Source organism: Sceloporus occidentalis, unplaced genomic scaffold, assembly GCF_023333645.1.
Source record: "Sceloporus occidentalis isolate IW3139 unplaced genomic scaffold, rSceOcc1.0.p SCAF_4, whole genome shotgun sequence".
NCBI lineage: Eukaryota > Metazoa > Chordata > Lepidosauria > Squamata > Phrynosomatidae > Sceloporus > Sceloporus occidentalis.
In genome coordinates, this window is record NW_028316984.1 from 41,967,807 (window position 1) to 41,991,990 (window position 24,184).

Sequence of the window (24,184 nt, forward strand, 5' to 3'; positions counted from 1 at the left end):
GTGACTCAGTGACCTCCCTCCAACCTTGTTTTAACTTCCCTCAAATTGTAAAAGCAGCTTTTGGGGATGGAAACAGTTGAAGAAGTTGCTGATTTAGATACCTGCCTGATCACCATCAGTGACATACTTAAATCAAGGGTTTGCTTCACCAGAACCAAAAGGTTCTACTGGCACCAGAAATGGGGAAATATAACCTATCTCACCTGAGACTTCTGAGGAATGAAGGAAATGGACATAAGTGAGCACTTTGTCATTTGTCTCACTGCATTCCTAGGCATTTTTACCTGACCCTAATCCTTGTCTGAGACAGTGGGGATTTATTTCTAAAAAAGCATGCACTGGTCTGTATTTTAAATATCTAATGGAATCTATGGGACTCTGTAGTGCTCCACTTCAGATTGGTTATGGTCAAATTGCTCAGAGAAGGCTTGGGGTAGGGATGGAAAACAACTTTGTTGGGTTCAACAGTCTTGATTAAAATCTCTTTTTCACACCTTCAGAGACTTGTGAGAAAGATACACACAACCTAGAGAATGCCCACCATTGTGATAATTAGAGTAATAATAATAATAATAATAGGTTTTATTTATATACCGCCCAATCACTGGGAATCCGAGCGGTTTACAATAGAGGAGATAACAGACAGTTCTCTGCCCACAGGCTTACAATCTAAAAGACACGACACAAAAGGAGAAGGGAATGGTGAGGGAGGGAGGGAATCAGGTCTAGCATTCTTCTCTCCCTCTGAGGCCTGGACCAAGGCAGATGGACCGGAGGGAGGGCTCTTCTTCTTCAGGCTAGCCCCTGATGGAACTGGGCCAGCCTACTCTCTCCCTCAGAGTACTGTGGAGGAATGGTATGCATAAAAGTAGAATGGAAACAACTAAAATGTGCACAGCTAAAAAATATGGAAAACACACTTTAGTTAGTGGAGGAAGAAAAATTATTCATTGAGTAAAATGCATTTCAAAATGCACTCAAATTTCCACCCTCACATCTCACAAACCCAGAATAACAATATAGCAATAGCAAGTATATTTCTATACTGCTTATCAGTGCACTTAAGCACTGTAAGCTAACAAGAACAAGTAGGAAAAAAAGAAAAGCTAAAGTAAAAAGGACAAAAAGAAAAGTACTAGACAAAATTCTAGTATTTCTCCACCAGACACTAGAAGTCCTGTTTAAAGCTTAGTTATACTTATACCCCTCTTTTCCTCCAATAAGCTCAAGGCAGCACACATGATTTCCCCCCTACCTCCCAAATGTTGTATCCTCACAACAATCCTATGAGATAAGTCAGGCTGGGAATGAAGTTACTGGGCCAGGCTCATCCCATGAGCTTCCTGGCTCAATGGGGACTAGAATCCAGTTTTTCCAAGTCTAACATTCTATACCCTACACCATCTTGGTTTTCAAGTTTATATACCTTCCATTGTGTTGGTGAGTATGCTGGCTATGCTCATAGCTCTTTGCCTTGCAGTAGGATCAGAGAGAAAATCCATGGACATGTGATAAGAACTTGATCGTCTTTTCCTTAATTCTGTTTCTGTAGTGGTACCCTGAAAATAAATTAATTATGAATGTAAAATAGTCACATTATCTTTCATTTTAGTTTTTTAAAAAGGGTCAGGAAGCATCACAAATTGTGTACTGAAGATTTGTGTACCAAATCTCCTTCTGGGCTACAGTGATAGGTTTCAGCAACACATCTCCAATGCATGTAAATATAGAGGACAATATAAGAATGGGCTGAAGATGGACAATGAAGTCCTGCCCAAGTCCTCGAAAACAGAGTAGAATTCAAATTTCATAAATAAATGAGAAGATACCAGTCACCCCAACATCCCACTGATATTGTATATGCCACATAAAAATGTACTAAGTGTCCTAATCTGATCTATCAGTTGTCACAAACTGAACAATTTGCAGGTTCTTTTCATGAACCACTGATGAGGACTCAGTGGCAAATCTCACTAGGCAGACTTGGACCCAGCATCATTCTGGCATTCTTCTGTTTTCTGTAACCATTTACTGATCCTGGGCTGGGGAGATCTACATTCTAGTCCCTGCATAACTAGGACTTGATTCATTTCTGTAAAGGGAGATGAAAGTTACCCTCAGCTGATACTATTAGATAATTTATTTCCTCTTTAGTAAAATAATTAGGATTATTCTCAGCACTAGATTTATGCTGCAAGGCTAGAAAGTTAATGGCAGGATATAAAAGCTTCTCAGAAAAGTCACACAAGAAAAGCTACCTATACACTTAGAGGTCCTTCAGACTCTAGCTCAGTATTGTTTCTTAGATGACTTTTTCTAAATCCTGCCTGGATTGAAGCGCATTCTCCTTTCCACTAATTCCCTAACTAGTGGGGTGGGATTCTTCTATCTCTTTCTCGCTCGCTCTCAATCTTCTCCCCCCCCCCCAAAAAAAAAAAACCTTGTTTCAAGCATTTAGGAGCCCTACAGAGTAAAACATCACATAGACCTGTCTAGAAAATCTGTGGAGAAATAAATTTTCCATTAGCTTTTTCTCTCCTGAAGCCAGGGTGACCAGATGTCCTAAATGTAAAATGGAAGACATTCAGGAAAAATAAAGCCAAATAAAGCTTAAAAACACTAAAACAAATCTAAATCCATGCTTCTTGGTCATACTAAAAATGGAGGACATTTTGAAATTCCTCCTGGACAGAAGGTTGACATGTAGGGCATGTCCTGGAAAAGGAGGAAGTCACCCTGACTGGGGCCATTCACACTACAGAATTATTACACTATTATTCCACCTTAACTGCCATGGTTCTGTCCTATGGGGATGGATTGACATTTTGGGCAGGGAATTTGGAATTCTTAACTAGAGCATTTAAGTACTTCCTAACAAACTCTAGGATTCCATAAGACAGAAACAGAGCAGTTAAACTGGAACAATATAAGTGTGAATGGCAACCACACCAGGTAAAATCTGGCATGTAGACTGAATCTGCACTGCAGAGATAATGCAGTTTGACATCACTTTGACTTCCATGGCTCAACGCCAGGGAATCCTGGGATTTACAATTTGTTGTGATACCAGAGCTTTCTAACAAAGAAGAAAAGTACTAATCTCAGGATTCCATAGCATTAAGCAACGACAGTTAAAGTGGTGTCAAACTGCAATATTTCTGCAGTGCAGAGACAGTTCTAATCTCTTAAGTAGTATTGCAGGCTACAGAAAGAGTTTAACAAACTAAAATGAACTAAACCATTTAAAAAAACAAAATAATGCACAAACCCATGGTACACCAATGGTGCATCCATGGCACCTTTCAGACAGGATTTATGGTTTTGGAGCTATGGCAGAGACAAACACCCCCATATCCTATTTTATCATCATCATCATCATCATCATCATCATCATCATCATCATCATCATCCATTACCTCAGGCAAAAGTTGACCTGTTGGTGACATAAGGACTGGTGGCCCACCAACTAAGGAAACTACCCCATTACAGTCCACGGTACTATGCATTTTCCCATTGGCTGGAAGCACAGGCACCATCCTGGAGGATCGACTGGCCTGGCTGATGTTACTGTTGCGCCTCTCGCCATGTCTGTGAGGAACAAAGAGGGAGTCTCTTCTGCTCTCGTTGTCTTCAAAGGTGCTGTGTTCATCATCTGCAAAGTCATTCTCTGATCCTATATCCTTTGCTCGGCCTCTGAAGCTGAAAAGGCTTGCTTTGCTGTTACGCCTTGGTGAAAACAGGGAGCCGCGAATGCTCAGCAAAGACTGTGTGGAAATGAGTGAAGGTAGTAAAAGATAGAAACATCTGCAAGCCACACACACAAAAAAGGAGGAGCAAATAAATATTATGAATCAGGTCCAAACTTGGGGCTTTATCACAACAGCCCCTTTTCCACTGCAATCACGGCAAAAAGGGGGGGAGGGGGATGTACTGCTTTTATTGCTGCCATCATGGCACCCATTTACATTCCCATGGTGCCACCATTCCTGTCTTGTCCCTTAATGTCAGCCTCCCTACCCAGCATAGTTTTTTTTCCACAAGCATGTAGAGCTCTTTTAAATCTTATCAAAGTACGGAATGGATTCACCAATCCATTGGCAAAGGAGGCACTAGCCGCTATTAGGCAGGCTGTTGCAGTAACCTCAAGGCAATAGAATCATAGAATCATAGTGCTGAAAGGGACTACAAAGGCCACCTAGTCCAACCTCTGCTAATGCAGACATATTGTTAAAGTACTCCTGAGAGAAAATCATTCAACTTTAATTTAAAGACCTCAGGCAGCCTATTCCACTGTGGAACAGATTTTATAGTCAAAAAGTTCTTTCCACTGTTTAGGCAGCATCTCCTTTCTTGAAATTCTAGTCCCCAGAACAGCTGAAAACAAGCCTGTTCCATCTTCAATTTGGCATTTCTTAAAATATTGAAAAAAGGCTATCATATCACCTCTCACTTTTCTCCAAGCTAAACATTCCCATTTCCCTAAGCTGTCCCTCATAGGCCATGGTTTCCAGACCCCTTATCATTTTGCTCACCCTCCTCTGAACATGTTACAGCTTGTCAACATCCTTTTATTTTTTTTAACTGTGGTGTCCAGAAATGGGCACAGAATTTCAGGTGAGGTCTGATCAAAGTCAAATAGAGTGATGCTATTACATCCATTGATCTGGACACTATACTCCTGTCGATGCAGCCCAGAATTGAGTTGGTTTGTTTTTTTTTTGACAGCTGCATTACATTGCTGACTCATGTTACGCTTGTGGTCTACTAACACCCCGAGATCCTTTTCCCATGTACTGTTGCCAAGACAGGTGTCATCTATCCTATATTTGCGCATTTCATTTTTCCTGACTTTGGCCCGGTACATACCTGAGGGAAGTGGTGTGCCGGTGCCGATTCTAGGGTTCTGAAGTGCACAGCAACCACATTCTCTGGAACCTTAGTCCATACAGATGCTGCCTTCATGGCAGCCTCCTGTCTACATGGGGGCCGTCATGATGATGCAAGCATGGCACAGCATCTACATGTTGTGGCACCACACTTGTGTCATATATGTGCCACAGGGCGCTAATGGCGCCTTGGCGGCATCGCTGGAAGGAGCTCCATTTCAGGGCTCCTTTTGGGGGCAAATTATTGTCGCAGCCATGCGGTTGTCGCGTCAACAATCTGGAGCAGAAAGGGGTGGCCTCTTAAGATGTGTGTGTCATTTAAACAGCATACCTCCAAAGTGACCTGAAGCAGCTTTATTTTGGTCTGTCTGTTCGGGCCCAAAGTTAGGAGAATATTGCACAGTTTTGACCAAGTATTCACACATTCCAAAGGTGGTTTGTTTGGTTTTTTAAAAATTATTCTGCACTGAAATACACCTGGGTTCTTTGTGTGACAGTAATGGGATTCTCTGTAAACTGCTATTTTGTACACAGATACCTCACACAGTTTACAGATAGCCACATGGTTTGGACGGGGGGGGGGGGGGGCAGCAATCCTGCACCAACAAATAAATGTGGCTATTTGTGTGTCTCTATGTGTGTAACATTGGTGTTTGTTTCATATTGTTACACATACACACACACTTTACTTTTATTGTTAGAGGTACCTGATTAATGCTACTTGCAGACCATGATTTTCCTTACAGTAACTATCTTGTATAGCAATAGGCATATTACATTGGTGAACGCCTATCTGTGTATGACAAACATACCAAAGAGAGTTAAGTGTTAGTTATATGGTCAAGCGAAGGGAGAAAAGAGATCACAAAAAAGAGGATGTGACCCCAAGATCTGCTCATATTGCATCGGACCTTCATTGGGCATGAAGTGATCCAGAGCTTCATGGTACCAAAAATGTGGAAGAGATTAGTGGGTCATTTTTAAATAAAGAAATAAAATATACCTGCTTCATACGCACTCACTATGTCTGGAGGGCCAACCTAATATTTGTTGCTATGTAAACAGAACAGAATTCAATCTTGATACCTGATGTGGGGAAGAGAACCTTTTTTCATAAGTCAGCCTGTTTCCTTCAATGGAGAATCGGAAGCCTTTCCTTCGGATGCTGTCCTCTGATTCAGATTTGTGAAATTCATCCTCATCTTTTTCATCTCCTTCAGACTGTTCTCGCTGTTTTCTCTTTTTCCGCCTGTTTCTCCTCTCTTTTGCACTTTTTGAACTCAGCTTTGATGTTGCTGATGAGCTCTCTGAGAATCCTACTACACCACCGACGTCACTGAACTCTCTGGATTCATCTGCTGCTGCGGCTAAAGCAGCTGCCTGTTGTGTGACAGTGTTAAATACATTTAAAATGAACAGTGCTAATCTGTTAATACTATTATTGGAGTTTCTTTTAAAAAAGAAACAACTCTGATGCTCATTACACTAATCCAATTTTCCAAGGGAAGAAACATGAGTGTATGAAACAATTGTGAAGGTTTAAGATCCAAAGACTCAATTCAAATTTACCTCAGGATGTCATGTTCAGCTCTGACCCAAGGAATTTGCTGCCTGAAACACTGACCTCCCTCACCCTTGCTAGGAATAAGTTTATTTATTTATTTATTTATTTATTTATTTATTTTAAAGCCTTGCTGCAACATTGAGGCACAATATCTTGCTTTCATCTCTATGTCTCTTTCCCTCTTTTTAAAAATCTTTCTGCTTCCTTAGGGTGCCACCTGAAGCCGTTCACTCCACTCTGCAGCCCCGGCCAGGTTTATACTCAAATTGTTGAATTTTATTTGCAGAACACTTCCCTTTTTTCCTGGAGCACAGAAAGGAAGCCATGTCATCTCCATGGTATTGGGAGTCAGTCAGTCAGTCAGTCAGTCAACCTTTATTAAGCATAGAATATTGGGAGTCAATGTCTAATCCATCCTTCTTTGGCAACTGACTGACCACAAAGAATTAAAAAGACAGCAAAATTGTATTTGTCCTTTCTTGCTAGGCAATGCAATCTTCCTAAGAACATGGCTTTCAGCATAAGAGTTAGAATACTGGCTCAATGTAACCTGTAGAAGAATAAGGGAAAAGAGTCTCCTTGCTACATCTTATTTAGTAGTATGGGATGTGAAGTGCCTGTTCACTAGGTATGGCTTGTTCTTTTTAGCAGAAGGGGTGAAATAGGAAGGAAATTAAATAATTAAAGACAAATTATGTTCAAGTAAAAAAGCACAATTTATGACTGGTTATTTCTACTACATATTTTTAATTACAGGAGGGTTATTTTGTGTGGAGCTCTAAAAGACTGACTGAGGGAAGGAACAGAGCTCTTGACACAGCTCTGTTTATGCCTGATACCTTTGCTTGAGAGGATGATATATATGATAACTTTCTTCCTGCTCAAATTGGCCTCTCTGCCTCCCATCTGGGTATGTGTATGTTCATGGCCTCTACAAAGCAGTCATCCGGAAATGTTTCACATTCAAGTATGTGTAATGCTAACAGCTAAAAGAACCCTAGTTTGATATGGCACATAAGTACATGTCATCCCAAATGAGTAGAGTACAACCCCATATAAGACTATATTCCACCATAAAGCTACCTGAGCTTCTTCTTGTTGTTTTTTCAGCTGCTCAAGCATCTGCTGAAACTCTGCCTCTTTCTGCTCCGCTTCTTCCATTGTGGCTTGATTCTGCTCTTCATAAGCCATGGCAACAACGGCCAGAATCAAGTTGATCAGGTAGAAAGAGCCCAAGAAGATCACCAGGACAAAAAAGATCATGTATGTTTTGCCAGCCGCTCTCAAAGTCTATAAAAGAAAATAAAGAATAAATAATTTCATATTCCTATAAAATAATGAGGTAGCACATCACTATTTGTAATACTGTTGTGCTATATAAAATGAGCATAGGCCATATTCTTAACAGCAGTGATTGTCTTATTCCAGATTAATACAGTATATTGCCATATCCTGCTTACATATGTCATGTCTGGAATCTAAATATTAATCTAATAATCTAATTAGTAAACATGAGACTACTGTAGTTCCCACTATACTCCATATTAATGTATATACAGACTTTTAATATATAATTGTTGTCAAGGAGGTTTTTATATGGAGTGTGTGCTCTATTTGTATTTTTCACTTTTGTATGATTTATGTGATTTTATATGGGTTTAGCATGATGATTTTAATTGTTTTTAAATTTATATTGTAACATTTTAAAATCATTTTTTTCTGTGAGCCATCTTAGTTCCCTTTCTGGGAGATAGGCAGCATATAACATAAACAAACAATTGTCACAATTGGACTAGGCCTCTCCTACATACCAGATACGGAAATGTTCCCCTTTTCACTTTATCTCAAAAAGAAACAAAGTAGTAAGAAATGACCAAGGAACTGAACCTGGTACATACCCATAGTAAGAGGCCATTGTCTTCTAAATTATTCTTCATGATACTACAAATTTAATTTAGAGAAACCACAGCCATGGTCATACCAAGATAGTTTGCTTCTTAAGGCAATGAACAAGATTGCACCCCCTCCCATTCAATATCTGGAAGTTGACTGCATTGGAAGCTGAATCTTTCATCAACACATCAAAAGCACCTGACAGCAAGCTAGTTTCAGACAACAAGGACAGGAAATGTGATATACATAGATCTATTTCCCCAGAAACAAAAATAGCTGGAGGAGTTCAGGAAAAAACATTAAAAGATGGCACTCATACCTTGCCCAGCCTCTGCTAGTGGCTAAAACTAATATCACTATTTCCATATTGTAAAACATTATAGATGATTCTGGAGGAAAATTTTGTAACATAGTTTTCTCTGCTAATTGGTGTAATAATTAATGTGGTAAGCTGGAGTGATGACCACATACTGAAAGTACTACCACAGTTTGAAAACCATTGTGGATGCCTATGAATATCCCTCACCCCTTCCCCCATGCCACCTCCACCTATTCTGCTAATGCTTGTTCTTTCTAAAGCCCTTCTGTTTCATTATGTCTGTCTCCTTACTGTTAAGCATTCCAGGAATGGGTAATTTGATCTCTATTTAATTGAGTCTAATATAGCGCATACACTCAACTATAAGTTGACCTCATGTTAAGGGCAGGTTTTGGGGCCCAAATTATCAATTTTTATAGGACCTGTGGATAAACCAAGGGTAAAATCTAGGGGCATGTAACAAAGGATCTAAAGGATGAAGCAAAGGAAAATAATATGAGGGAACTTACAAAATTCCAGCAGGCATATCTGTGTGTGCTCATACTAAAGGTTGAATGGATGAAAGAATAGAGTGGGGTGGTGGGGGTCAGTGCTTCCAGGACAGATTGCACTCTTGGCTTTCATAAGGGGATGCTGCTTCTTCTTCTTCTTCTTCTTCTTCTTCTTCTTCTTCTTCTTCTTCATACAGTTGACTCTTCGTATCCACATGGGTTCTGTTCCGGACTGAGTCCACCTCGCCATGCATAACAAATTCTGTGGGATCTTAAGTCCCACTGTGTCCAACAGAGGCATGATGTGTATGCGACCGCACTGGCACAGCCACTTGCATGTTCCACCATTGGCAAGAATGGGGCAGGGCCATCTGGGGATGCATGCGTGGATGGCAAGCCCACTGAAGAGAAGAGCTGATGCTATCAGTCACAGTACAGTACTTACATTGACCTGTGGATAAGTTGATTCAGGTTTTTTGGTTCAGTTTTTTGACTAAACTGTCTAGACTTATACGTATATGAGTACATATAGTAACAATGGTACTCTACTTCTGGGGCAGGTATGTATGAAAGATATACTCTTATCATAGGCCACTGTATACTGGGCAATCTTTCACCCTGGGGATCTTTACCTATAATCTAAAGGGCTATAGTAAAGGCTATCTCATGGTCAAGGAATGGCCAAAGGTCATGCTGTGCAAACAGAAGTCCTCAGGTTCAATGCCTGGCACTTCCTCTAGTAGAAGGGTTCACCTTGGAGAATTACAACCAGTCAAGTAGAAACTGTTGCACTATATATGTTCGTGTCAGATATTCATATGGGCCAGGCAATTCTATTCCAGAGGCAGACTCAGGTGTTCCCCTATTTATGAATTTAACAAACTCTGTGATTTGTGTCAAGATGGCCATCCACACCCTGTGATCTTGGCAATATTTTTTTAAAAAAATTTTTTGGTGTTCTTTTGTTGGCTTCATCTTGTAACTTTATGTTTCTAGTGTCCAATGTACTGTCTGTGACATAGTAATATTTCTTTCTTTGTAATGACAGCCAGCATGGCACAATAGTTTGAATGTTGGATTATAACTATGAAGACCAGAGTTCAATTCCCAGGTCAGCCATGAAACCCACTGGGTAACTTTCAGCAAGTCACATGCTCTCAGCCTCAGGACAAACCTCCTCCTCAACAAATCTTGCCAAGAAAACCCATGGTAGGTTTGCATTATGGTCACTATAATTCAGACATTACTTGAAGGCCCACAGCAACAATATGCCCAAATGCTCAATGTAAAGGGTTGCTATGCCACCAGCCTTAATACTACTGCTAATGTCACTTTTCATAAGAATACTCACCAGTTGGTAATGCCTTTTCATAAGAATACAGTACTCACCAATTGGTAAAGATTTTCCCAGTAGTCCTGTGTCATCAGCCGAAAAAGTGACAAGAAGGCCCAGCTGAAGGTATCAAAACTTGTATAGCCATAATTGGGGTTTCTACCAGCCTTTACACACATATAACCTTCAGGACATTGACTAGAGAGGGAAAAATCAAATGCGTTGTTATCCTAACCAATGTACACTTTACTAGAAGCTGGTACTTGAGCAAGCAACATCTAACAGGCTTCAAATTGCCCAATGCTGGTCAAGAAAGATATTGAAAGAGAGTCTGAAACATACACAAGAATGGGGCATTGGGGCCACGGTGGAGCTAATATTATTCTAACAAATGTTATCTGGAGAACAACATGATAAATACACTTTCCGCCATCTCATAAATGTAGATGCTGACATTCAAACAGCAGGCTTCTTTTAACGGAAAAGCAAAATTGATATGAAAAAACTAAAAACTGTTTGACATTAACCATAGATGCTACATTCAGTATCTATGCAATAAAGTGTAATGGACCATTCACTCACCCTGCGTCTGAGCCATTGCCACACAGCAAAGCATCATTTTGTCCTTCCAAGAAGTAAAAATTATCTGTTTGGAAAGAAAAATTGGTAACATTTTATTACACTGAAAACAAGTGTTTAAACTGAATCGAATAACTCAGAGCTTGGGCAATGTGACTTTTTTGGATTATAGTTCCCAAAATTCTATAGCCACCCTGGTTGGTGGCCATGCTAGCCGTGTGATTCTGGGAACTATCATACAACCCCTTCCCACACTTTTTCAAGGTTTGGCCTAACTAACAAAATAGCTAATGAGTGTTATGGTTCCTTAAAGGTTAATATATTTATTGTTGTATAAACTCTGATGGCTAGCACAGCCTGCTTCATCAAATGTAATTAGTTTCCTATTTGGTATAATGAGCTAAAGGTAAACAGTAATATCACAAAATGAATACATTCACTTTCTTGGATGCCCGCCTTACTGTGATGAGGGGTCTTGAGTGTATCAGAGAGGCTGAGAGTAATACCCTCAGAAGACTAGAATCTGGAGCTTATCATGTGGACTTTAAAACCGTTTCAAGCCTCCTGGGCTGGAGCCAGGATGTGGGATGGAAGCGGAGATTATCACATGCCAAATCGCTGGCTAATCACCGCCTGCCATCAACCCAGGTTCACCCCTTGTCCCAACCATGCTCCGCCAGCACTTTTTAGAAGCCGGAATGAGACCTGATAGAATGCACTTTCCCCACTGTGCTTTAGATTATGGTGTTATGTTATTGTTATAAATCACCTAAAATCTCCTACTGCTGCTGCTCTTGTTGTTTCTGTAACTTACAATGACCCTAAGGTGAACCCATCACAGGTTTTTCATGGCAAGATTTCTTCAGAGGAGATTTGCAATTGCCATCCTCTAAGGTTGAGAGCATGTGACTTGCCCCAGTGGTTTTCATGGCTGAGATGGGAATTGAACTCTGATCTCCAGTCATAGTCCAATGCTGAAACCACTATGCCACACTGGATCTGATTCCCTATGTGCTATACAACTGTTAAATATTGCAACACAAACCACATGTCACACAAGTAAAAAGAAAGAAATTAGCGAGAAAATTTGTTTCAGCCATGATAGTTCAAGTATCACTGTAAGAGGTTAGAAACACAGTGGACTGTATCAATACAGCAGATGACACTCATGGTCTTGAAATGAAGCATCAGTGATTCTTCCCTCTCATAAATTCTACAACCTATAAGAAGGCACAAGACTCAGCCATATGGTTAAACACATGGGTGAGCTTAAGCATTTTGACTGGGTATTTAAACTCACTGGGGCACATGCTTGCTATTAATCTGTTCTTCAAAACAATTTAAAGAGTTGGTTATGGCCTATAAAGCCCTATAAGGGTTAGGTTCAGGCTGACAGATAATATTTCCTGATATGAATTTGTCTGGACACTGAGATCCACATGAGAGGCTCTTCGCTCAGTCCCACCAACTTTACAGGTATGGTTGGTGGGAATACAATTATTAATGTTGATTATTTTGTATGTTTTTAATTGTAATCTTTTTAATATGTAAACTGCCTTCAGTCTCAGTCTTGAAAAAAGGCAGGCTACAAATAAAATTAACTATGGCCCGGGACAGATGGGCACAAAAGAGCGGCCTGACTCCAATTAAGCCAGAAGTGGGTCAGAACCCTGGAGTCCACATGACCTGCTCCCATAGATGCAGGGGCCAACCAGCACCACCAAGAGTGAGATTATCCTGGTTCCTTTTTGCTCCGGTCCTAAGGAGCGCAGCTTCAGTGCAGCTTCTGGCCACTTTGGAGGCATGCATCATTTAATCAGCATGTCTCAAAGTGGCCAGAAGCCACTTCATTTGGTCTGTCCATTTCACTTCAGTGACAATAGATAATAATGGTGGGCTGAGAGAGTGTTTGCAGATACCAAAGGCCTCTGACACTCTTCATTTTGCAGAAGTGAATTCAGGACTTGAATCATAGGAGTGAAGCAGACTGGCATACTGGAGCGGCCTCTGGCTGTTCCAGCCCCAGTTGGCCCCTGATCAACCCAGGACCGTAGTGACCAGATGCCGTGGTCCTGAAGCCTGAAGGGGCCGCCAGCAAGGATCAGCTTTTTGCCACTCCTTTTATGGCTGGCATCAGCTGCCTTAGATGGCCTCAAAGTGGCTTCTGCCTGCACCAGGGGCATGTGTCGCCTACATGCCATGCCTCCGAAGCAGCTGGAAGCTGCACATTTTGGCCTGTCAATTTTGGGCCAGGATCTAAAAAGCCATTAAAATTACTTCACTTTTAAATTGACATTTGGCTACAGAAGCATCATAACACCTGTCCTACTCTACCTTTCCTGATGTTAATATTTCAAAAGCATTAGATTGTGGTTAAATAGAACAACCAAACTGACAAGCCTGAGGACTGAAACCTAGGCTACACCACATAATCTTAGTGCCTGCTGACAAAACACCATGTGATGAGGAAGAACATTTTATAAAAAAGAATTAAGAAGTAGTGTAAGTCATCAATACTTACTATCATCACTGACATACTCTGCCCAATTAAATGTGGTCACTGTTGTGTTAATAAAGGTGCCATTTTCTCCCAGTGTGCTGTCGAAGTAGGAAGTTATGTTTATTTCAAAGGTAGAGTTGTCTGGTGGCCAGATCAAGCATTTGTGCCTCAAGTTGCCCATGAAGAGCTGCAGCCCTATTAGTGCAAACACGCTCAGGCAGAAGACAGTCAGGATCATGACATCTGACAGCTTCTTCACTGACTGAATGAGGGCTCCCACAATGGTCTTCAGGCCTGCAAGTGGAAAGCTATTTGTTACGATATCACACTCTGAATACATTAGGGTGTCATGAATATGTGCTTATTTTAGATTAAAAACTTCATGCAGAATGATGACAGAAATGACTGTATTTGTGATAGTTTTATGAAAAGCCTGATTGCCTGTGAACATGGATGAGAAGCTGTTAGGTTTATGCCAATCGGAAACAGTGTATGTAAATAAAAATAGTTATCCATCTATATATGTAGTATATAATTGGAGAAATACTGCTTAAGCAAACAAATGTGATATTGCTATTCATGCTAGAACTAAGCCCTATGTAGAAAATATATTGCTTTATTTTTGCTGATGTTTCTTGCCCAAACCATTACAGCAGAGTCAGTTTTTAAAGTGTTCAACAGCATGAATAAGTTTATATTACGTGGAATGTTACATTATGATATTGCAACTTACTGAATCAAAAAGGCAAAGGTCTGGAGAAGAAGGACATCTTTTAGAAAATCCCCATGCACAGCCCATGCTATCTTTCATTTTCTACATATCCTAATGCATAATTTCAAATAAAAATAAAAAACACGCACACATACAACAGATTGCAAGTTTCAGTTTTAAGTGCCTGCAACAAATGGTAAAATTTGCATCACTATGAAGGCCTCAGTATATTAAGTTTTTATTTAAAAGTAGAAAGCTTGATGTCATAAGATGCAAATCATATAGCCACTTACTGCAAATGTCTCATGCAAGAATTTGTTAAACTCAAAGGCTGATTTGGAAACAAAATTAAGCTATAATATATTTTTTAAAAAAGCAAGGAATCACAGCTCACTGAAAACAATGTTTTCAATTCCTGCTTTTTATTTTTACTTAACATTGTGCAGCAAGCAACATGGCTCAGGTGTACAAAATGTGATTGCATCTTCAATGGAATTTTTATTAGTCAGCCTCTGTGTTTAACCTCTAGCTCTCACCTGGAATGACTGATATTGTTTTCAATGCCCGGAGAACTCTGAATGTTCTCAACGCTGAGACATTGCCCAGGTCCACAAACTCTGTCACATATCTGTAATAGGGGAGTTCACACACAAACACAATGACAGCACACAAGAAACAGTTGGAGATACAAGGGGCCTGGTACTTCATCAAGCTGCTCCACTTCTTACCTGGGATTACAGAAATAGTTTTCAAAGCTCTCAATACTCTGAAAGTTCGAAGAGCTGAAACATTGCCTAGGTTTACAAATTCTGTTACATACCTGTAGAATTAAATCACAGTTATTCAGAATTGAGGCAGAGCTTATTACTAATTAATTGGGGTCTTTCATCAAGATCTCATCCTCTTTTGCTGCACTGGCCTTGTGCTTATTTATATGCTTTTCTGGCCTTCAAATTAAATTTGCAAATGTCAGTGAGCAGATCACATTGCTTTATTTATTTAAAAATACGAGAGCTTGCTTCCCTTCTGGTGGACAGAAAGAAGACAAGATAGAAAATTAGCCTATTTTTAAGTGAGCCAGAATTAATGTCAGAATTACAAACATCAGGCAAGCTATACTCGATCTGTAGTTCAAGACTGGTCTGGGATACTGAAAATAAATAGAACTACTCATAAAGAGAGATATTATTATAACAGGAAATTCTTCCCCAAGGTTCTCCCTGTAAATAAAATTTCCACTTGAGGTTACTTCTGACTAATAAATCCTATTAAAGACTTAAAAAAAAATACTTACGCAAACGTAATGACTGTAAAGTCCAGCCAGTTCCAGGGATCCCGGAGGAAAGTGAAATCTTCTAAACAGAAGCCCCTTGCAAGAATTTTTATTAGTGATTCAAAGGTATAAATTCCAGTGAATGTGTATCTGAGGAAAATATCAATATGCGAGTTAGCGGGGGGGGGGGGGTGATTTCAAGAGAGTATTCCCACAGTAGCTGATTACTAAAAAGAAGCCTTACATAAAACTGGCAAAAACTACATCCCACCAGGGGCAAGGGAAGTATGAGCTCCTTCTCCTGATAATAATTCAGAAATGAAAATGCAGTCATAACTCAGTGCTGATCTATATATAAATAGTAACAATAGCACTAACATTTCTATACTGCTTTATAGTGATTAGCACTCTCTAAGCAGTTTACCATGTGTTAAACAGTTGCCCCCAACAAGCTGGGTACTCATTTTAACAACATACAAGAGGATGGAAGGCTGAGTCAACCTGAAGCCCTGCAGGATCGAACTCATAAGGTTTTGGCTGCAGTACCAGCATTTAACCAGATGTTGTTGTTGATGATTATGCTAATTTTTATTTCTCGTCTCTCCTCAAGGAGATAATCAGGAGATAATCACCTCTCCTTATCAGGTAGGCTCTTTCAAAATGAAAGAGAGGAGTAAAGGGAAACTGGGAATGTGGTTAGGGAGGCTTAATGTTAAAAAGCCATACCATCTGCATGTTGCCTCTAGAATGGTGTGGGTCAGAAGTGTCTGTACACACTCTCACATCAGGTTCATTGGATGAGATGATAGTGTTAACTACTGGGAGCAGGGAAGGTAACCAAACCAAAACCTCACCTTCTCTAATCTCAAAACATAAACACCCCCTGTAAATTCAAAAAGTTTATGAAGTTCACAGGGCTTCTCTTAGTTGACAGAAAACAGAGAGGCACTACTAGGCATTTTTTGATCTGATCAAGCTCCTTGGGAAATTAATCATCAAGCAGAGGGAGAAACAGAGAGAACAACAGGCAAAGAAATGGGGTCGGAAAAGAAAAGTTCCTATTTCCCTGCATATTTGGACTGATCTCTGCTTCTCTGGGAAGCCTTCAGAACTACCAGCCAAGAGACACAGGCTTCTCCATTGATGAGCACAATGTGATTTCTGGTTCTCATTCATGCATTCCCTTGTTGGCATCTGATGTGACATCTGAAGCCAACCAGTTCTACTGAATATATTAGAAACCAGATTCTTGCATCTTTCTGTATTTTAAGTGGTCCCTGGGTTTAAGTGTATTTTAAGTGGTCCCTATAGCATGAAATAGGGATAAAAAAGGAATAAGGGAGACTGTGGTTCTGAACCATTTAATTCTACTGCAGAGATCACGAGTGGTGGAGGTGTGAAACTATGGGTTCATTCCTTGAACTTCAGGAACACTGGTAAATATATAGAATGGAAGCTAAGCTGCCCTCAGATCCTATTTGCACTCTATATTTTTAGATACAAATTAAGATGTTTAAAGTGCACTTCCAGCCTTGCATTCCAAACATTAGCACACAGATTTGTTTACACTACAGACTAAACTTTGAAAGAATACTCTTTTGGACTTCAGCACCCAGAATCCGCTAGCACATACCATCACTAGCCATGCTGGTTAGTGGATCCTGGGAGTTGTAGGCCAAAGGGTAACTTTTCCAAGCTCTGGATGTAGGTTGCTTGCCACCAGAACATGCCACTGGGGTGACTATAGGTACTATATAGATACATGCACTATATAACACAGTAAATGGTAATTAGACTTACTCTACATTCTTTGTCCATTCCGGAGGGTTACTCATAGTCATAAATACACAGTTGGTTAAAATAGTGCACATAATAAGCATGCTGAATAATGTAGATTATTGTTAAGGAACATATACTTGAGAACATATCATTAGAACAACTGTCACATCAGCAATGTAATTCTGATTTAGGAGATTATTGCATGGGTTTTTTTGCCCTGGTCACGCATGGGATGGGATTGGGGCAGAACAGGGGGAAATGGGTGTTATTACACAGTAAATTGCTGCTGCACTGCTGCCTGATTATCACGCACGCTCTGCCGGCCAATTTTGGTGGTACAGAAGCCTTCTGTACTGTACCACCAAAATCAGCCAGCAGAGCATGCCCAGGGGATGGGGGTGGTGGTCAAGCACAGTAGCAGCAATCTACTGTGTAATAACATCTGTTTTTCCTCGTTCCACCCTGATCCCATCCCATCTACAGCCAGGACAAAAATGGCCATGCGATAATCTGTCCACTTTATTTAATCTTTGCTGTGTATAGTGACTTAAAGAGCATCTCAAAACTTTCTTATATGCTGATGCATAACTAAAAAAAGAATGGTAAGACATCCAGACTGACTTTCTGAAATATAAAGGAGAATTATACAAAGAATAAACATGCAGTAAGGTTAATATTGAGGTTTAGAAGTAAAAACAATTAGTTTGAATCACAGATGAACAGTCAATATGATACTAGCATGCAAATATAAGTTGGAAAAACAAAGGTAAAAAGCAGTTATAAGCATTTATGTTCCTTGTAGACAGCTTGGATTGCAGCCACACTATAGAAACAAAGTAGGTTTACACCACTCTAAATGCTGTAGCTCCATCCTGTGGAATCCTGGGATTTGTAGTTTTAAAAGGTCTTTAGCCTTCTCTGCCAAAGAATGCAGGTGCCTTATAAAGTTACAAATGCAATGATTCTGTAGGATGGAGTCATGACAGTTAAAGTGGTGCCAAACTGCATTGTTTCTACAGTGCAGATACACCCTTCAAAATCACGTTTCAGAATAATATTAGACAATAAGAGGAAAATACAGCTGAAGTCACACTGAATTCAATAGGGTTAACTCAAGGTTCTGTAATTTACAAATAAGAAGCCTGAACAATTAATTATTAATGCCAACTGGCCACTAAATTCAAATATAGATCTAAATATCGTATATTCTAAATTGATCTGGAGTAAGTTTCATAGTAATATCAAAATATGGTAAAATAAGTTGGGGAGGGATTGCAGAAATGAAGTGCAGAGAAGCTAAAGTTCAAAGACAGAGGTCTCCATCTGCATGAAAAAGGTCCCAGGTTCAGCTCCTGACAGCTCCACACAGGGTTGAAGAACACTTTCTGCTTGAAACCCTGGAAATCTCCTGTCAGTAGCTGACAGTACTGAATTACACGACCTACAGTCTGACTTGATATAACACAGTCCCCTGTGTTGTTTCTCACTTATAACCAAATTTTGGTCCGAACTACAGTACACCCATTGAATGACTTGCTAAATGGCATACGTATACATGTGGTGTCTCCAAAATGCTTGAGACAAGAAGTGTTTTGGATTCTGGATTATTTTTACACTTGTTCCTCCACATTTGCTGAGGTTGGGTCGCAGGACCCCCATGAATGTGGGAAAACCACAAATTAAAAAAAATACTATGTTTTTATCTGAGAGAACACCTCTCTGGGAATCTCTAGGTTCTCTAGTGCAACTCCGTGGTAAACATCTGCCAGACATTGACCATAGAATTGCACTGGAGGAGCTATAAATGCCTAGTGGAGTGTTCTCTCTAGGAATCTCTAGGCCTTTCTGTGCCACTTCTGGTTAAATTAAAACAAAACTCCACCAAACAGTGATACCTTTATTGGCCAACCAAAATGCACAATATACTTGTTGCAAGCTTTCCAAGCTCCACTGGTTTCGAATCATCAGGCAAGCTGTTACAAACCAAACAGGAGGGGGGAAATGGAGATGTTAGTAAGATGCCTGCATTTTGTTGTTTCTTTCCTTAGTTAAGATGGACTGTGGCCTCACAGGAATGAAGACAGATTGGATTGCAAGAGAAGAGTCCTGTTGATATGCAAATAGACATTAAATTTCCTGGATTTTGTTAAACTCCCAGTTCCTACATGGCCAGAAGGAGGAGGAGCCTGCCTGCAAAATTTACCATCCAGGTATCATCTTAACTAAGAACAGAAACAACAAAATGTGAATAACCCAGAGAAATAAGGAAACCTTGGCCATTTCCTCAAGGAGGTGAAACTTTCTCATATGGAAAACTGGGACAACAAGACTAAACCTGAAAACCATTCAAGAAACAGTGAGTAGAACTAGTCATGCACAGTCTTAATAGATACTTTGCTCTCTGTCACTCAGAAACTGTATAACACACCCCTGCACCACCATGCAAATATATACCACTGGCTAGACATTACTGGTATTACATGGCCACACGATGGCACCATAAACTAAGCCATATTTTATTTTAAGGTTGTGTATATGGACTAAATCAGACTGCTAGCCACAACTGGTATTCCAAAATAAATTAACAGTGACTTGGCCTTAATATTTGTAGTTTGCTCCTGTTTTTCCCCACTCTGTTACACAGTTTTTCTTGAAAAGTAAAATTTTGCATTCCTAGTGTGTTTGCCTCACTGTTCTACCAAATAAAGAATATATATATATATATTCCTAATCCCCAGGCGTGCTCAAGAACACTCAAGAACTTCATAGCTGAGCATAAATCTGTACCTGAAGTCCTGACATCTTTTTCAACTGTTTAGCCTCCACATAACAAAGGCTCTAATTTTTTTTCCCTGGCTAACAATCTGTAGTGCTTTCTCTGACAACCCTGACTCCAAGTTTTCAAGACTGATAATTAACAGCATTATAGGAGGAGAGCTATAGTTGAAGATCACAAGTTTCCAATCTGCTTGAAATTTACGTCAGCATTGGAAAACACATTAACTATTATATCAAAAAGAGGGGGGGAGGGAAAACATTTTAATGTATGCAGGGCATAGCTGCATATTCTAGTGGCAGGGATATAAACCTTTCCTTTTGTTCTCGCATGAAAGAACCAAATTTTTTTTTACAAAACTCTTTTTGCCGCTGGGTGAGATTGCAAGAGTTTTTGTGCATTGGTTTTTGTTTTTGTGTGGTCTTTTGCATTTTGGAATTGGCAGAAATTTACAAATTGTTGTTGTACAGTGTGCACAAAATACAGTGCTGCTGTACAATGTTTTTGATGCAAAAACTTACATTTTTGTGCAGTCCCCTTTTTAACATTTTTGCTGCCGAAAAAAAGGGCTGCTCTTCTCACTCACAAGAGGTGAAAAATATCCCAGTGGTTGACTTTTTTTTCCAATGAGGGGTGTCAGCAGGTTGTCAAGGGTCCAAAACACACTGCAGAAATAATCCAAATTGAGACTGCTGTAACCATCCTGGCTCAGTGCTAGGGAATTCTGGGAAATGTAGTTTTTTGTGGTACCAGAGCTCTGACAGAGAAGGCTAAATGTCTCACAAAACTACCGTTTCCAGAATTCCCTAGCATTGAGCCAGGGCAGTTAAAGCAATCTCAAACTAGATTATTCTTGCAGTGTGTTTTGGACCATGGACAAGAATCTGTATATATTCTTTACATCCCTATTTAGGGGGCATACTGCAACACTTCACAGATGAAAATACAGACACATGGAGCCAAGTAATATCAGAGTGTGGTCAAGATGGAGAAAACTGTTAATGAGGAAGAACACACAAGCTAAGAGAGGTTGCAGCAGTTTGCTTTTGCCTGAGCCTACTGGAAAAAGTAAGACTTCCCTTTTCCTCTCCCCCCATCTGAGTTAACTGAGAGAAAACTACTTTTGCCCATTGAACTCAGTTTGCAGCAACTTAAATAAGTTGAGGAAAATGGGGGTAATGGATGGAGAGAGAAACTTAAGCATTTTAAAAGCAGTTGAATAATTACGAGTTAACAGACAATTAATCAGGACTGCCCTTGCCAAATCAAGAAGGTATGTCTGTGATCCTGGCTGGGCCTCAATATTGCCAGATACAAACTGAAAATAAGAACTGGGGAGCACCCCACATATTTCCCTGAAGCTGCAGATTGTAGGGTACTCATAGTAGCTGAGCTGCTTTACATCTTTTTGCAGAGCCTGTCATAAATGTCCAAGCAACCCAAAGGCCAAAACCAGAAATAGGGATTATGGAATACAAATATGACAAAACAAAGGAGGAGGGAGAAAAAATGAGGAGCAAATGAAGGAATGGGGGGCATGTTTAGTATGTCATTTGAAATCCATAGCCTGCAACAATGAGCTGCAGAAATGGGGGAAAAGAAGAAAAATACAGGAAACAAGCAGGAGAGAAGGAGACTGGCAAAGCATGTAGTTCATCTGTTCTCTGGGGCCAAGTGCCTAAGAATAATAATGTTACTGAAAACAGAATTAGCACTTTTTGTACATTGCAAATCAACCACTTGAAAAGGATATGAATGTACCAAAATTTTAATAGCTATTTTTCTAAGAGGGTTGAAAGGAGTTAACAGGTACACGGCAGAAGTGGCACTGAATCGGAAGATCGCCTTCCCTCTATTCAATACTATAAATGTCTGGAAGAAAAAGGAAAACAGAATGGGCAGAGGGTTGTGGGGAGAAAATGACATTCAGAGCATGTAATACTGACCAGTGATTCATATATACAAAGAGAAAAACCATACTAGAGAGCAGAATATGACCATTACTCATTACAAAGTCATTTCTAACTTATGGTCATCCATCCCATCTAGGGTTGCCATAAGCCAGGACCTCCAAACCGGGACAAATGTAGGACACATTTTTAATAAAAAATGGAGGACACGCGAAAAAATTTGATGATTTTTAAAAAACGTTAATCTAAATGCATGTTTCTAAGGCATGATCAAAATGGAGGACATTTTGGCATTATTCCTAGACAGATGGCAGAAATGGACTTCCCTTTCTGGCCATATTTATATATTTAATAATAAAAATAATGAAAAAAAATAAAAATAAAGACAGGGGTGTATATATTTAATAATAAAAATAATGAAAAATAAATAATAAACAAGACAGGGGTGTATATATTTAATAATAAAAATAATGAAAAAAGCAATAATAAAAATTAATAAAATAAAAACAAGCAATAATAACATTAATAAAATAAAATAAGTATTTTATATTTTAAAAAAATTAATTAAAAAACCCAAGGCAGACCTAATGGCCACTGACTCACCTTTCCTCCTTCTGCTCCCCCCCCCCTCCTCCTCCTCCTCTTTAGGCTCGCGCACGAGCGAGCATGCAGGAAAGCAGGGCACGCTTGCACGCACAGGGAAGTGGGGCAGGTGCGCGCGCTGCCACTGGCCCCTGCTGAGGCCTGGGCGGCGCACGCTGAGGAGCCCGTTCCCTTTGGCCAGCTGGCCAATGGCTGGCTGGCTGGCCAAAGCAGGGGACGCTGCCCACCAGTCAAGGAAGGGAAGGAGGAGGTGGGTTGGCGCCGCTGCCAGCTGCATTAGTGACAGCGGCAATGGCCGCAGGAACGGGCCAAATGCATGGCTGAGGGCCAAACCGGGCCGGGACCGGGAAGGACCCCCAAAAGCGGGATTTTCCCGGCGGCCACCAGGATATGGCATCCCTAATCCCATCCTATCTGAGTTCACATAATTTGGTAGTTTCTGGAATCTTGCTTCATCAACCAGTCAGGACTTTTTTTCTGAAGCATTCCTCCATATTCAGAGCCAGACAAGCACAAGCAACTCAGAAATAAACATACACTAGCATTCATGTACAGAAATCAATGTATATTTTTACACAGGGCTTTCCCCATTAAATAGTGAGAGGTGGATTCAAGACCGGAATGGTGTTCTCTGCTACAGCTGCAAGTGCTGACCATCTTCCCACTGAGATGGAGCAGGAGGCCTGTTGCACTCAAATGTTCCTTCCCAAGCACTCTGATCCTATGCAGATTTAGGTACACCATAGGCAGGCCTAGCTCACTAAAATCTTAATGCATTTCCTTGCCAGGTAAACAGAAGCCAACATTTCCACTTCTACAAGGACATGGTGTTCAAAGGCTAGAAAATATATATTCATTTAGATATGTGAGCCTATAAATGACTCATTACAAAGTCATTTCCAACTTATGGTGACCCTAAGGTGAACCTATCACTGGATCTTATTCAGATAGGGTTTGTCTTTGCCACCTTCTGAGGGTAAGGAGAAAGTGAACTGCCCAATGCCACCTAGAAATGTCCATGGCTAAGTAGGTATTCCAACCTTGGTCTCCAAAGTCATAGTCCAACACTTGAACTATTACACCATGCTTGCTGTCTTACAAATGACTACTTACTTGTAATTAATTCCTTTCCCCAGCAATTACAGTAAGATTTAACTATATTACATTATGACTGTTAACTCAGTCAGAAATAATGTCACTCCATTTGTGCCATCACTGTAGCTTCTTTTGCTATTTTATAATGACAGGGATGGAGGAGGAATATTACATGATTCAATTGCTAACTCTTCAACACTGTGCTCTCTTATGGGTGCAAAGAATAAACAACAAGGTATATAAGAGAGAAGGCTTTTTCTTTAAAAAAAAAAGCCATAACTTGTAAATTCTTGTAACATCTTGTAACATTCAGATTCTTTTTTTTTAAAATCCAAATGCAACTGTTATCCATTACTTCTGAGAAATTGCAGGAAAATTAACTATAGCTTACTGCCTTTGAACTACGGCTGTGGGCTAAAAACTACAGCTGTAACTAATTATGTTAACTTTCAATGCTTGTTCTTTTCTCTC

The 24,184-nt window shown here is 40.0% G+C and overlaps 1 protein-coding gene across 4 annotated transcripts in view; it reads right to left on the reverse strand.

The window, feature by feature from the left end:
• The window catches only part of SCN2A (sodium voltage-gated channel alpha subunit 2), a 153,805-nt gene that overhangs the window by 53,892 nt on the left and 75,729 nt on the right, over positions 1 to 24,184 (reverse strand). For 2 of the 4 annotated variants that reach the window (XM_089519839.1, XM_089519840.1), the window contains 11 exons: positions 21,857 to 21,977; positions 17,351 to 17,438; positions 15,572 to 15,700; positions 14,814 to 15,097; positions 13,587 to 13,859; positions 11,069 to 11,132; positions 10,543 to 10,684; positions 7,534 to 7,740; positions 5,973 to 6,266; positions 3,417 to 3,764; positions 1,427 to 1,559 (listed from right to left, as the gene is read on the reverse strand). In XM_089519839.1, coding sequence (XP_089375965.1) covers positions 1,427 to 1,559; positions 3,417 to 3,764; positions 5,973 to 6,266; positions 7,534 to 7,740; positions 10,543 to 10,684; positions 11,069 to 11,132; positions 13,587 to 13,859; positions 14,814 to 15,097; positions 15,572 to 15,700; positions 17,351 to 17,438; positions 21,857 to 21,977 — 2,083 coding nt within the window. The remainder of the gene's footprint in view (positions 1 to 1,426; positions 1,560 to 3,416; positions 3,765 to 5,972; positions 6,267 to 7,533; positions 7,741 to 10,542; positions 10,685 to 11,068; positions 11,133 to 13,586; positions 13,860 to 14,813; positions 15,098 to 15,571; positions 15,701 to 17,350; positions 17,439 to 21,856; positions 21,978 to 24,184) is intronic. The other 2 variants (XM_089519841.1, XM_089519842.1) reach the window with 2 other exon arrangements.